This window comes from Diaphorina citri, unplaced genomic scaffold, assembly GCF_000475195.1.
Source record: "Diaphorina citri unplaced genomic scaffold, Diaci psyllid genome assembly version 1.1 scaffold688, whole genome shotgun sequence".
NCBI lineage: Eukaryota > Metazoa > Arthropoda > Insecta > Hemiptera > Psyllidae > Diaphorina > Diaphorina citri.
In genome coordinates, this window is record NW_007378121.1 from 1,438 (window position 1) to 14,744 (window position 13,307).

General features: G+C 41.1%; 2 protein-coding genes and 1 long non-coding RNA gene across 6 annotated transcripts in view; all 3 read right to left on the reverse strand.

Annotated features, from left to right (window-relative positions):
• Positions 1-2,315: 2,315 nt before the first annotated feature.
• LOC113468270 (baculoviral IAP repeat-containing protein 6-like) lies at positions 2,316-12,379 on the reverse strand. Of its 4 annotated transcripts, none has more exons than XM_026825044.1 (6): positions 12,106-12,379; positions 10,688-10,953; positions 6,316-6,467; positions 4,335-4,363; positions 4,070-4,190; positions 2,316-2,478 (listed from the first exon to the last, which is right to left on the reverse strand). In XM_026825044.1, exons 1-6 carry the CDS (start codon positions 12,333-12,335, stop codon positions 2,326-2,328), a joined length of 951 nt encoding a protein of 316 aa, XP_026680845.1. In that variant the 5' UTR covers positions 12,336-12,379; the 3' UTR covers positions 2,316-2,325. The 4 variants fall into 4 exon arrangements, with proteins under 4 accessions (XP_026680845.1, XP_026680843.1, XP_026680846.1 ...); XM_026825043.1 differs by lacking the exon at positions 2,316-2,478 and adding an exon at positions 3,217-3,379; XM_026825042.1 differs by lacking the exon at positions 4,070-4,190 and having other exon boundaries at positions 4,214-4,363.
• LOC113468272 lies at positions 6,996-8,729 on the reverse strand. Its single transcript, XR_003392092.1, has 2 exons — positions 8,672-8,729; positions 6,996-7,207 (listed from the first exon to the last, which is right to left on the reverse strand). It is a non-coding gene; the product is annotated as an uncharacterized LOC113468272 (long non-coding RNA).
• Positions 12,380-13,089: 710 nt separating the features above from the next.
• Positions 13,090-13,307, reverse strand: part of LOC103511214 (baculoviral IAP repeat-containing protein 6-like) — a 30,215-nt gene continuing 29,997 nt past the window's right edge. The window contains exon 7 of the mRNA XM_026825049.1: positions 13,090-13,148. Within this exon, the coding sequence (XP_026680850.1) occupies positions 13,090-13,148 (59 nt within the window). The remainder of the gene's footprint in view (positions 13,149-13,307) is intronic.

Genomic DNA, 13,307 nt, shown 5'->3' on the forward strand with positions numbered 1-13,307 from the left:
AGGATATTTTTTATTCTATTTCCTATAACAATTCGCTCAATAATAATAATAGTGCTTATTTATACTGCTCGCATAGGACTGTAAAGTCCCTTTACTCCAGCAGTAGGCTACTACGAGCACCAAAGTTGTGACATAATAACACAAAGAAATTGCATTTACATTTACATTTTTTATTCTATTTCCTATAACAATTCGCTCAATAATCTTAGAGCTGAATCTTTCTTGTCTAAAACTATAGCAAAATAGCCAAAGTTTGTGTCGGCTGAAGAGGAAACAGCTCAGGTCTAAGGCGATTCATTGTTTCGTATTAGAGCTGAATCCTTCTTGTCTAAAACTATAGCAAAATAGCCAAAGTTTGTGTCGGCTGAAGAGGAAACAGCTCAGGTCTAAGGCGATTCATTGTTTCGTATATCTCCTTTCTTTTGATGACAATTTCTTTTTGCCCCATCCGAGATTTAAGGTCCAATTAATTTTGCCCAGGTCCCTAAAAAAAGAAGCGTTTTCAGCGTTTTTGATATTTTGTTGTAAGGAGATTTCCTTACAACAAAACGACTATATTAAGCGCCCAGTGAGCACAGGTCGGGTTAACTCACCTCGTACAGTTCGTAGTCTATCTTAACCCATTCGGCATCGGATTGCTCCTCGCAATAGTACATGTACTTGCTACCAGGTTCGCAACGGTCTAGAGCAGGGAACTGGAATGCATCAGGGTTAACAGCCGGTAGATGTTGAGCCAGGAGAGCGAGACCTGATGGGGAGAGAAAGGGTTAAATATTTATATTGTTGAAAAGTTATGCTTTATGTTTATTTCGTAAGATTTTACTTTGGGACGCATCTTGCCATGTTTATATTGCTCATTTAGCACCACCCGGGGAGCGCTTATGGATTGAGGATACCATGGAAGCGAGCAATGTTTACCCCCCAATGCAGCGCACTTGGTTACTTGCCCTGCCGTGGAGGCCAGCAGTGATGTTGTGGGAAAGTATTGGGACGCGCGTAGGAAAATGACATAATAATCAATTCCTTTGCATTAGTAAACAACAACATGTTTATTTCGTTATTAATTTTGAGTCAAAGTTTTTGTTGAGATCTATTGAAAAGTATCATCCCCATATTAAAATTCGAGTTGGTTTTTGATTCCCATTGAAAAGTGTTGGGAGGATTTTACTAAAACTAGTGCATCTTTATTAGTATAGGTAAAAGAACAACGTCTTCACTTGACTAGTAACTTTGGAAACTGTAAGTAATTTTATAGAGTTTCCAAAGTTACTAGTCAAGTGAGTCAATATAGAGAAGTTGAACATCAAAAATCCTTCAGCTATCATCAAGAAAGCACAGATGTCAGTCATTTTATCTACCACGTCCATCGTTAGGATGTTAGGAAAGTCCTGAATGAATGAGAGAAATTTAGATATTAGTATAGGTAAAAGAACAACGTCTTCACTTGAAAAAAAGACAAAGTTCCTAGTCAAGTGAAGACGTTGTTCTTTTACCTATACTAATATGTTGCTACTTGACAGATTGACTCTCCTAGAGAAGTATAGAGTCAAGTGAAGACGTTGTTCTTTTACCTATACTAATATGTTGCTACTTGACAGATTGACTCTCCTAGAGAAATATAGTGCATCTTTTACAAAAACTCGTTTTTTTTTTTTTCAAGATAGTGTTTCACGGCCGTTTTTATTTCGTAACAATAGATTAGACTCCTGTGGCCTGTGTCATAACATGCCCATTCCGTAGATTGCGTAGAGTATAATCCTCATTTAATGGGCCATAAGGGACACAATGCTTCTTTACTTCCTATTTAGGTGTTGGTCAACACGGTAACAATAGAAGTAACCCGTTGAAATATTGGCAATAGAAATCCGTTTTTATTTTGTTGATGGTGGGGATCAAACCCGGGACATTCTGCATGGTAAGCAAGGGCGTTACTTCAAAGAAATTTCAATTTTTATTTACGTTCTAAAGCAAAAGTTCAAACAGTTGTGACATCAAGTCACAAAAGATCTAACCAGGTCGCAGTGACATAGAGCGTTTATTAAAGCTGATGACCCTACTTCTATCAATCCAATACCAATGATATCATGTTATAAGAAAAGCCTGTTATACGTAGAAACGCGATATACTAGCAAGGGAGCTTGCTTGGGAAGCAGATGTGACTTCTTTACGTACGGGAGCGTATGCCGTGACGTCAATATAGTTTGTTCAAGGAACGCTGCCCTTACCTATCATCAGTTATGGAAGTACTATCTAGAGGTGCAGGTACCAGTCTTACCTATCATCAGATATGGAAGTACTATCTAGAGGTGCAGGTACCAGAATGTCTTACCTATCATCAGATATGGAAGAACTATCTAGAGGTGCAGGTACCAGGATGCCCATCCTATGTAGAAGAGTGGTGAAGAGGCAAGGCCGGATGTAGCACATAGAACAGAGTACATTGTCCAGTGCCGTCTTCAACGCTGAGTCTTCCTTCACCTGAGGAGGCAGAGAGAAATGGTCAAATTGAACTATGAGAAACATGAAAGAAAAGAAGAAACTGAAGGACGTAATAAAAGAAACACGAAAGAAAAGAAGGAAGGAAGAACAAAAAGAAGAGAAGAAAGCAAAAAAAGATGATGAGGACTCAAATCTAAAAAATGAATCAAATCATGAATTCTTTGTGGTAAAGCAGAAAGCTTTCTTCCAACTTTTGTGGATATCTCATTATCACCGCATTACAAGTGGCTCCTTTGCAATCAATTTCCACATTTTAATTATCTTTTCACACTGGTAATGCCGCCTCTTTTCGCTACTCAATTAAAGTAACTACTCAATTGAGGAGCTGGGTGCAAAAAGGGAAATATGGATTTTTGCCCTTTTTGGCGTAAAACGGTTTTTTGAATAGAACGTGGTGCGCTCTATCTTCCAGCGTTTGAACTGCAGTGATAACTTTTTCTTCGATGAGTTACAGCGTTTTTTGTAAACATACTTTTCAAGGATTTAGATGAAAAATTGAAAACTTCAAAGTTAAATATCTCAGTTTGATGGAAGTACTATCTAGAGGTGCAGGTACCAGGATGTCTTACCTATCATCAGATATGGAAGTACTATCTAGAGGTGCAGGTACCAGGATGTCTTACCTATCATCAGATATGGAAGTACTATCTAGAGGTGCAGGTACCAGGCTGTCTTACCTATCATCAGATTTGGAAGTACTATCTAGAGGTGCAGGTACCAGGATGTCTTACCTATCATCAGATATGGGAGTACTATCTAGAGGTGCAGGTACCAGGATGCCCATCCTATGTAGAAGAGTGGTGAAGAGGCAGGGCCGGATGTAGCACATAGAACAGAGGACATTGTCCAGGGCCGTCTTCAATGCTGAGTCTTCCTTCACCTGAGGAGGCAGAGAGAAATGGTCAAATTGAACTATGAGAAAACGAAAGAAAAGAAGAAAGTGAAGGACGTAAGAAAAGAAACATGAAAGAAAAGAAGGAAGGAAGAACGAAAAGAAGAGAAGAAAGTAAAAAAGATGATGGGGACTCAAATCTAAAAAATCAATCAAATCATGAATTCTTTGTGGTAAAGCAGAAAGCTTTCTTCCAACTTTTGTGGATATCCCATTATCACCACATTACAAGTGGCTCCTTTGCAATCAATTTCCACATTTTAATTATCTTTTCACACTGGTAATGCCGCCTCTTTTCGCTACTCAATTAAAGTAACTACTCAATTGAGGAGCTGGGTGCAAAAAGGGAAATATGGATTTTTGCCCTTTTTGGCGTAAAACGGTTTTTTGAATAGAACGTGGTGCGCTCTATCTTCCAGCGTTTGAACTGCAGTGATAACTTTTTCTTCGATGAGTTACAGCGTTTTTTGTAAACATACTTTTCAAGGATTTAGATGAAAAATTGAAAACTTCAAAGTTAAATATCTCAGTTTGATGATTTTCATTTATTGCCCTTTTTGCACCCAGCTCCTCAATTGTCCTCGCGAGGCTGAGTGCACCCCCAACTCCAAGCAGAGAGCCGAAAAAAAATGCGACCCCGCCGGGAATCGAACCCGGGACCTATACATTGATAGTTACCTGCAATGTCCATCTGTATACACTAAGGAATAGCTCATCAGATACCAGGGTCTGCAGTTCAGAGCCCAGTAGGTTCTGTTCTTGTAATGACCATAGTACTACGGAGGTACAGTGAATATACATAGGGTATACATTGATAGTTACCTGCAATGTCCATCTGTATACACTAAGGAATAGCTCATCAGATACCAGGGTCTGCAGTTCAGAGCCCAGTAGGTTCTGTTCTTGTAGTGACCATAGTACTACGGAGGCACAGTGAATATACATAGAGGCTGGAGGTAGGTGGGACTCCTCCTGTAATAACATAAAAATCTGGTGTGAACATCACACGACTTTCCTTATCCTATTGAAAGATGCTTATTTGGTGTTCTTCTATTGTAACTTTTACAATATCTCTAACCGTTTAGTCAGTATAGCTGAAAACCGTCAAAAAGCGGTCAAAATACCGCCAACCGCAGCACCTATTTTAACCAAACGTTTTGTGTTGTATCCTTGTCACATTTGTGAACTACATACCAAATTTCAAGTCTTTAGCTTATACCGTTCCCGAGATATTGTTAAATTACAGCGAAAACCGCCAAAAAGCGGTAAAATGGCCAACCGTTGCACCGGTCTTAACCAAAAGTTTCGTGTCGCATCCTTGTCACATTTTTTGTCATCTGCATGCCAAATTTCAAGTCTCTAGCTCTTACCGTTCTCGAGATATTTTGTTTACAGACAGACAGACAGACAGACAGACACACAGACAGACAGACAGACACACACACGGACCAATGGCTGAAACTTTGTATTTAGGCTCTAGGGACCTCAAAACGAGTTTTGGCACTAAAAACTGACCATCGAAATTTTGACCCGATTACATTACTTTCCTTCTTATAGGATGAGGAAAGTAAACATGGAATGGATAAAAAAGGGAAAGAGGGAGGAGGAAAGTCAAACAATGTATTACTGGTTTTCGTCAAAAAAAAAAGAAAAAAAAAAGACACTCGTTCTGTTAAAGGTTGGTACCAAAGGAGTAATGGAAAGTTGGAAAAAACGGACGACTGCTAATTGGGGTTCCTACATCCGAACAATTTTTAGGGAACTCCAGGGCCTTAAGGGTGTTGATTTCCAAAGTGTCATTGTTTCCGTCGAAAAGAACGGACCCAAGGTTACTCATCTTTGAACGAATGGTGTAAGGAGTGATTTTTAATTTTAAAGAATTGGTCCTTTAGCCAGCCTAGTTAGCTTAGTTGGTAGTGCGTCTGCCTTGTAAGCGCTAGGCCGCGGGTTCGATTCCCGCCCGGGGCGGGTTTTATCCTGATGGGATAATGTTCGTTCTCGGAACGGCTGGCTTTCTCCTATCCTGTCTTCCTTCTCTCTTCGATTTCTCTAGCAGTCACAGTTCCCTCTGTCAAACCTCTTTAAAAAAAAACTTGATATTTGCATTCGCTTAAAAAAGTACAGTTACGGAGGCTGGCTTTCTCCTATCCTGTCTTCCTTCTCTCTTCGATTTCGGGACGATAAGACCATAGCAGTTACAGTTCCCATCGTAGGCTTTCTCCTATCCTGTCTTCCTTCTCTCTTCGATTTCGGGACGATAACTAGCAGTTACAGTTCCCTCTGCTTTCTTCCACCTGGCTTCCTTCTCTCTTCGATTTCGGGACGATAAGACCATAGCAGTTACAGTTCCCTCTGTCAAACCTCTTTAAAATGGTTCGATTCCCGCCCGGGGCGGATTTTATCCTGATGGGATAATGTTCGTTCTCGGAACGGCTGGCTTTCTCCTATCCCTCTCTTCCTTCTCTCTTCGATTTCGGGACGATAAGACCATAGCAGTTACAGTTCCCTCTGTTAAACCTCTTTAAAAAAATTCCTTCTCTCTTGATTTTGGGACGATAAGACCATAGCAGTTACAGTTCCCTCTGTCAAACCTCTTAACAAAAAAATACATGTGTTTTTTTTTTTTATCCTGATGGGATAATGTTCGTTCTCGGAACGGCTGGCTTTCTCCTATCCTGTCTTCCTTCTCTCTTCGATTTCTCTAGCAGTCACAGTTCCCTCTGTCAAACCTCTTTAAAAAAAAACTTGATATTTGCATTCGCTTAAAAAAGTACAGTTATTAGCAGTTACAGTTCCCTCTGACAAACCTCTTTAAAAAAAAGAATTGGTCCGATTTTGACAAAATTCGCCTTTTAAGGTTTGGGCTCATAAGAGCCTTTTTCCACGCGACGTCTACAGTTCCATGAATCCCTAGTATATTTTACCTTAAGACAGGACTGGGCAGTGGTTCCCAACCATGTCAGCAGAAGTGTAAGCCGGTCCATAGTACACGCATCCTGTGTTGTACATAGCATATAGACCAGTTCTACTACCGCTTCTAGACTAGCTGTTGTGTTCTTGCCCAGGGGTAATGTACCTGGAAATGACAATAACAGTTATTTATACTGCTCCAATAAGACTAAATAGAGGGGCTACTTACTTTTCGTTTCCTCGACTGAATTGTCAAAAAAAAAAAAAAAAAAAAAAAAAAAAAAAAAATTTTTAAAAAGATATTTATTTTACCGTTCAGAAATATGACAATCAAATAATGAATTATTGGTGGTAAAGCAAAGCAGAGCATTTCCACAACTATAGTGGATATCACAGCGTTACAAAGTGCCTCCTTTACAATCGGCTCCCATATTTTACAAATCTTTTTACACTGGTAACGCCGCCACTGGCTGCTACTCGATGAAAGTAGCTACTTAATACTCTGTATGAGGCTGATTGCACCCCGAGCTCCAAATACAAAGTCGAAAAATTTTTAATTCTGCTGGGAATCGAACTCGGGACCTCTGGTGTACAAGCCCCGTGTGATAACCACTACCCCATAAAAATACTGATACAAAATGTGGTAAGCAAGAATCTAGAATTAAAAAAAAAGCACGAACCTGCGACCCCTGTTGTGTAAGGCAGAACTCGAGCACCGCTGTAGATAGTCTGGCTGGTAGTCCAGATGCTAGTAGGGTAGCAGTAGAAGCAGGGGATTGGCAGGCAGTAGCTACAGTCATTAGTTGAGGCTCAGCTAGTTTCAGTTGACGTAGATCACATAAGATGAGAGGGATGTCCGAGTGTACTTGACCCTTGCTGTCGTCTGTCAGGTCACTGTAGTCTTTGCTGTAACACAGGAAATGAGGATATGCATTTGGGTAAACATTTAGAATGAAACGTCCTTTTCTGTAGGCCAGACTCCGAAAATTTGAAGCATCCAACACCCTCCTCGGTAAATCACTGTCTGGACTCTCGCCCCCCCCCCTCCTCGACAAAATCCTGGATACGGCAAAGCGAAGACAGAACATTGTCTTCAAAAAAATTTCAATTTTTATTTACGTTCTAAAGCAAAAGTTCAAACAGTTGTGACATCAAGTCACAAAAGATCTAAGCAGGTCGCAGTGACGACATACAGCGTTTATTAAAGCTGATGGCCCTACTTCTATCAATACCAATACCAATGATATCATGTTATAAGAAAAGCCTGTTATACGTAGAAACGCGATATACTAGTGTCTCCTGCAAGGGAGCTTGCTTGGGAAGCAGATGTGACTTCTTTACGTACGGGAGCGTATGCCATGACGTCAATATAGTTTGTTTAAGGAACGCTGCCCTTACCTATCATCAGATATGGAAGTACTATTTAGAGGTGCAGGTACCAGGATGCCTTACCTTTCATCAGATATGGAAGTACTATCTAGAGGTGCAGGTACCAGGATGTCTTACCTATCATCAGATATGGAAGTACTATCTAGAGGTGCAGGTACCAGGATGTCTTACCTATCATCAGATATGGAAGTACTATCTAGAGGTGCAGGTACCAGGATGTCTTACCTATCATCAGATATGGAAGTACTATCTAGAGGTGCAGGTACCAGGATGTCTTACCTATCATCAGATATGGAAGTACTATCTAGAGGTGCAGGTACCAGGATGTCTTACCTATCATCAGATATGGAAGTACTATCTAGAGGTGCAGGTACCAGGATGTCTTACCTATCATCAGATATGGAAGTACTATCTAGAGGTGCAGGTACCAGGATGTCTTACCTATCATCAGATATGGAAGTACTATCTAGAGGTGCAGGTACCAGGATGTCTTACCTATCATCAGATATGGAAGTACTATCTAGAGGTGCAGGTACCAGGATGTCTTACCTATCATCAGATATGGAAGTACTATCTAGAGGTGCAGGTACCAGGATGTCTTACCTATCATCAGATATGGAAGTACTATCTAGAGGTGCAGGTACCAGGATGTCTTACCTATCATCAGATATGGAAGTACTATCTAGAGGTGCAGGTACCAGGATGTCTTACCTATCATCAGATATGGAAGTACTATCTAGAGGTGCAGGTACCAGGATGTCTTACCTATCATCAGATATGGAAGTACTATCTAGAGGTGCAGGTACCAGGATGTCTTACCTATCATCAGATATGGAAGTACTATCTAGAGGTGCAGGTACCAGGATGTCTTACCTATCATCAGATATGGAAGTACTATCTAGAGGTGCAGGTACCAGGATGTCTTACCTATCATCAGATATGGAAGTACTATCTAGAGGTGCAGGTACCAGGATGTCTTACCTATCATCAGATATGGAAGTACTATCTAGAGGTGCAGGTACCAGGATGTCTTACCTATCATCAACTCCAAGCAGAGAGCCGAAAAAAAATGCGACCCCGCCGGGAATCGAACCCGGGACCTATACATTGATAGTTACCTGCAATGTCCATCTGTATACACTAAGGAATAGCTCATCAGATACCAGGGTCTGCAGTTCAGAGCCCAGTAGGTTCTGTTCTTGTAATGACCATAGTACTACGGAGGTACAGTGAATATACATAGGGTATACATTGATAGTTACCTGCAATGTCCATCTGTATACACTAAGGAATAGCTCATCAGATACCAGGGTCTGCAGTTCAGAGCCCAGTAGGTTCTGTTCTTGTAATGACCATAGAACTACGGAGGCACAGTGAATATACATAGAGGCTGGAGGTAGGTGGGACTCCTCCTGTAATAACATAAAAATCTGGTGTGAACATCACACGACTTTCCTTATCCTATTGAAAGATGCTTAGTTGGTGTTCTTCTATTGTAACTTTTACAATATCTCTAACCGTTTAGTCAGTATAGCTGAAAACCGTCAAAAAGCGGTCAAAATACCGCCAACCGCAGCACCTATTTTAACCAAACGTTTTGTGTTGTATCCTTGTCACATTTGTGAACTACATAATGGTCGAAAGCCGCCAAAAAGCGCCCGAAATGCCGCCAACTGCAGCACCTATCCTAATCAAAAGTTTTGTGTTGCATCCTTGTTACATTTGTGGACTTCATACCAAATTTCATGTCTCTAGCTCATACCGTTCTCAAGATATTTTGTTTACAGACAGACAGACACACGGACCAATGGCTGAAACTTTGGATTTAGGCTCTAGGGACCAGCGGTAAAATGCCGCCAACCGTTGCACCGGTCCTAATTAAAAGTTTCCTGCCGCATCCTTGTCACATTTGACAGCTGCATACCGAATTTCAAGTCTCTAACTCTTACCGTTCTCGAGATATTTTGTTTACAGACAGACAGACAGACACACACACACAAGACCAGTCATTCTTTCTGTCTTTAAAGAATTGGTACCAAAGGAGCACTCTGGACGAAGTGGGTATAGCGTCGGATTGTTAATGGCTCGGTCTTTTGCGAGCCTATAGCTTCGTTCGTCTGACATCCGAGGGACATTCGTTCCGGAACTCCAGGGCTTAAGGGTAATGTTGCTCTCCAAGACTGTCCTTGTTTCCGTCGAGTCTGAACGAAACCTTAGCAGGTTACTCACTTCTTTGACACGAATAGGTTTAAGCAGTGACTTTTGCTCTTTGGCAAAGAAGAATTGGTCCGATTTTTGACAAAATTCGCCTTTTAGTTTGGGCTTCATAGAGCCTTTTTCCACGCGATTTACAGTTTTATGAACTCCCTAGTATATTTTACCTTTAAGACAGGGACTGGGCAGTGGTTCCCAACCATGTCAGCAGAAGTGTAAGGCCGGTCCATAGTACACGCATCCTGTGTTGTACCATAGCATATAGACCAGTTCTACTACCGCTTCATAGACTAGCTGTTGTGTTCTTGCCCAGGGGTAATGTACCTGGAAATGTGTCAATAATTATATTTATACTGCTCCAATAAGACTAAAAAAAGGGGGTCTTTTTTTTTTTTTTTCCCGCCTGAATTTTTAAAAAAAAAAAAAAAAAAAAAAAAAATGCAAATATTTCAACGAGTTACTTTCTGGTGTTCTCGTGTTGACCCAGCACCTAAATGGGAAGTATTGTGTCTCTTTTCGCCCATCTAATGAGAGGCATACTACGGGATGGGCATGCTACGACACAGACCACATGCGTCTTGTAGCAGTTGTTTCATTGCTGAGAAATAAAAACGGCGGTGGAACACTCAAAAAAACTTCAAAATGCATGCCCAAGTGGGTTTAGGAAAATTTGATCCTAAAATTTCTTGTGTACAGACACTTCCAAGTAAATATTGCTAGCCTATAAGGCTCGTTGGCTTGGAGGGTAGGGCGCCTTGTAAGCTCTTGGTCGCGGGTTCGTACCTTGCATGAACGTGACGGCACCATTGTGTAGTATTATCTCTAGCAGGGCCAGACCTAGGGGTTTGGAGTGCAGGCCGAGGCTCAGGAGGACATGTTTGAGGCCAGGGGTGAATAGAGCAGGGGGCGGTGCGGGGAGGAGGAGCATTGAGGCCAGGGACTCGAGGAGGTGCGGAGTTGCGGCCCCTGAGTCTAGTAGCGAGGATAACAGGGGGGAGTCTGGACGTGGTACCGAGATCACGTGGTTCAGAACACGAAGCCAACCGATGCTGCGGACAGAGATAAGTATTGATTTTGTTTAAATTGCCCTAAACATACATTTTGTTTTATTTAAGTTTTCCCCATCCGTGGCACAAGCTTCGGCTTTTACGGATGGGTATACCATTTGTTAACAATTTATTTGATGAGAGAGTTGTTCTGAAAAACCAATAAATGGAAACTTATAAAATGAAATTTATTTTTGAACCAATATGACACCTTCTAAGTTGAATTGTGGCAAACAATCTAGGTAGCTTTGGGGGCGAGAGACAAAGTACAATTGGGTATTACAGTCGAACCAGTCTATTAGGGACCCGTCTACATAGGAAATCATTTGTAATGTTGTAATTGGAAAACCTAAAATTGCTGGTCTCTTGGATTTCCAACCTGTGTTAGGTTTGGGTGGAAGGTACTTAACCATTGGGCGATATTAACGCCCTATGCATTGTAACGTTGTAAACGTTGCGTAGCTACCTTGCGTGTAAACGCGGCCCTTATATCAGCTGATAGGTTGTTTTGTTCCGTCCGTTTTGCTTTGAAAAAAGTTAGTTAGGCCTAAACTGAGAAAGGTTACAGAAGCTTCCCAGAATTTAGCACGAAACTTAGTAATTTCTAGTATTTAGAATACCCTTTTCTAGCCTTTTATTTGTAATTTTTAGTGATCGTCTTTTGTGTAACATTTACTTGTTTCGTGTACCAAATAAAATCCTCTTATTTGATAAATCGTAAGTACTCTGGTCTACGCCCTTTTATTACTCGCCGAGGCAGGCTCTAATGTTATTCACAGCATTACAGCATTCTCTACCACCCAACCCACCCCACTCACCTGGACTTGGTCAGCTTAGTCTCGTCAGGTATAGCAGCATTACACATCTGGAAGGCCAAATTGCTCTAAACATACATTTTGTTTTATTTATTTTTGAACAAATATGACACCTTCTATGCTTTGGGGCGAGAGACAAAGTACAATTGGGTATTACAGTCGAACTAGTCCATTAGGGACCCGTCTACATAGGAAATCATTTGTAATGTTGTAATTGGAAAACCTGAAATTGCTGGTCTCTTGGATTCCCAACCTGTCTAAGGTTTGGGTGGAAGATACTTAACCATTTGGCTATATTAACGCCCTATGCATTCTCTACCACCCAACCCACCCCACTCACCTGGACTTGGTCAGCTTAGTCTCGTCAGGTATAGCAGCATTACACATCTGGAAGGCCGTATCACCGAAGCTCGTAGCCCCTATCACTCGGATCTGTGTTAGACCGAGACTAGACGAGTCCTTAGCGCGGTATAACCGGAGTAAAACCCCGGTCACTACTTCAGGCGAGGGCAGGTTGAGCCGGATAAAGGTGAGACCGGCAGTCTCCAGTGGGGGACCTACGGGGACCATGCCTGTGCCGAGGCCGTGACATACTTCCAGCCCTACGGCACTGGGACATGCTGGAGGAGAGAAGAAGGAGGGTGAGTTAGAAAGTTAGTAAAAAAAAAAATCTGGGCCTCTAAAACAGCAACGAGTGTCCAATGTCCATGATAAAGTAAGCCAATAATGTACCAATCGTAAAAAAAAAAAAAAAAAAAATATGAAAAAGTCAAAGGGCCGTGAAAACTTGCAAAATTGGCTACAACTACTTTAACACTTTTACATGATCTTGTCTTTTATTGCTTAAGTACGACGTATGGTCTTGAGAAATGCCGTCCTGGTATTTAATTGGGTAGAGGTCTGGGGTTGACACAAGCGGTAAACCCGTCCGAAAATTTCTCCTGGTCAAGAAACATTCACACTGAATGTCTAGAGTATACTGGTAGATAGTATTAAAAGAGATGTGTATTTTCTATTGTGTATGAGTGTGTGTGCTTTGTGATCGGAGGGTCTGTTTTTTTTTTTTTTTTTTTTTTAGGGCGCATATGTGTGTTATGGTGTCTGTAGATGTGTTGGAAGTCTTTTTTTTTGTGTGGTGTATATCACGTCTGTTACTAGTTGGAGGTGTTCCTTAAGTTATGTTGATAGATCCTATACACGGTTACAGACTAACTTGATTGGTAAAGTCATTAGAGTGTTACGGGCGCTTGACACCGTATATAATAAATGAGTTACCTTTAAGTCGGATGTTGAGTACATAGACGGAGACACATCATTCATATGTCTACTTCGGATCAACATCTTGATTGGTAATGAGACAGGGACACGATAAAAATCGAGTTCCTTTAAGTCGAATGTTGGGGTAATTAGACGAACACATTATTCCAATTATTTTCGAAAAAGAAAACATAGAAATGATGGGAGAACGATGTAATAAGTACTTTTAGCAGGAGGTAAAGGCCTTTGACTTTTCGTTTATGCCTGAGATGTGAAATTGTATGA

Excerpts from the sequence above, each read along its gene's own strand:
- LOC113468270 (XM_026825044.1), bottom strand. The coding sequence starts at position 12,335 with ATGGTCCCCGTAGGTCCCCCACTGGAGACTGCCGGTCTCACCTTTATC. Across the intron at positions 10,954-12,105 it reads ACTAAGCTGACCAAGTCCAG|CATCGGTTGGCTTCGTGTTC; the intron begins GTGAGTGGGGTG and ends CTCTGTCCGCAG. Across the intron at positions 6,468-10,687 it reads TGCCGTCACGTTCATGCAAG|GTACATTACCCCTGGGCAAG; the intron begins GTACGAACCCGC and ends TGTCATTTCCAG.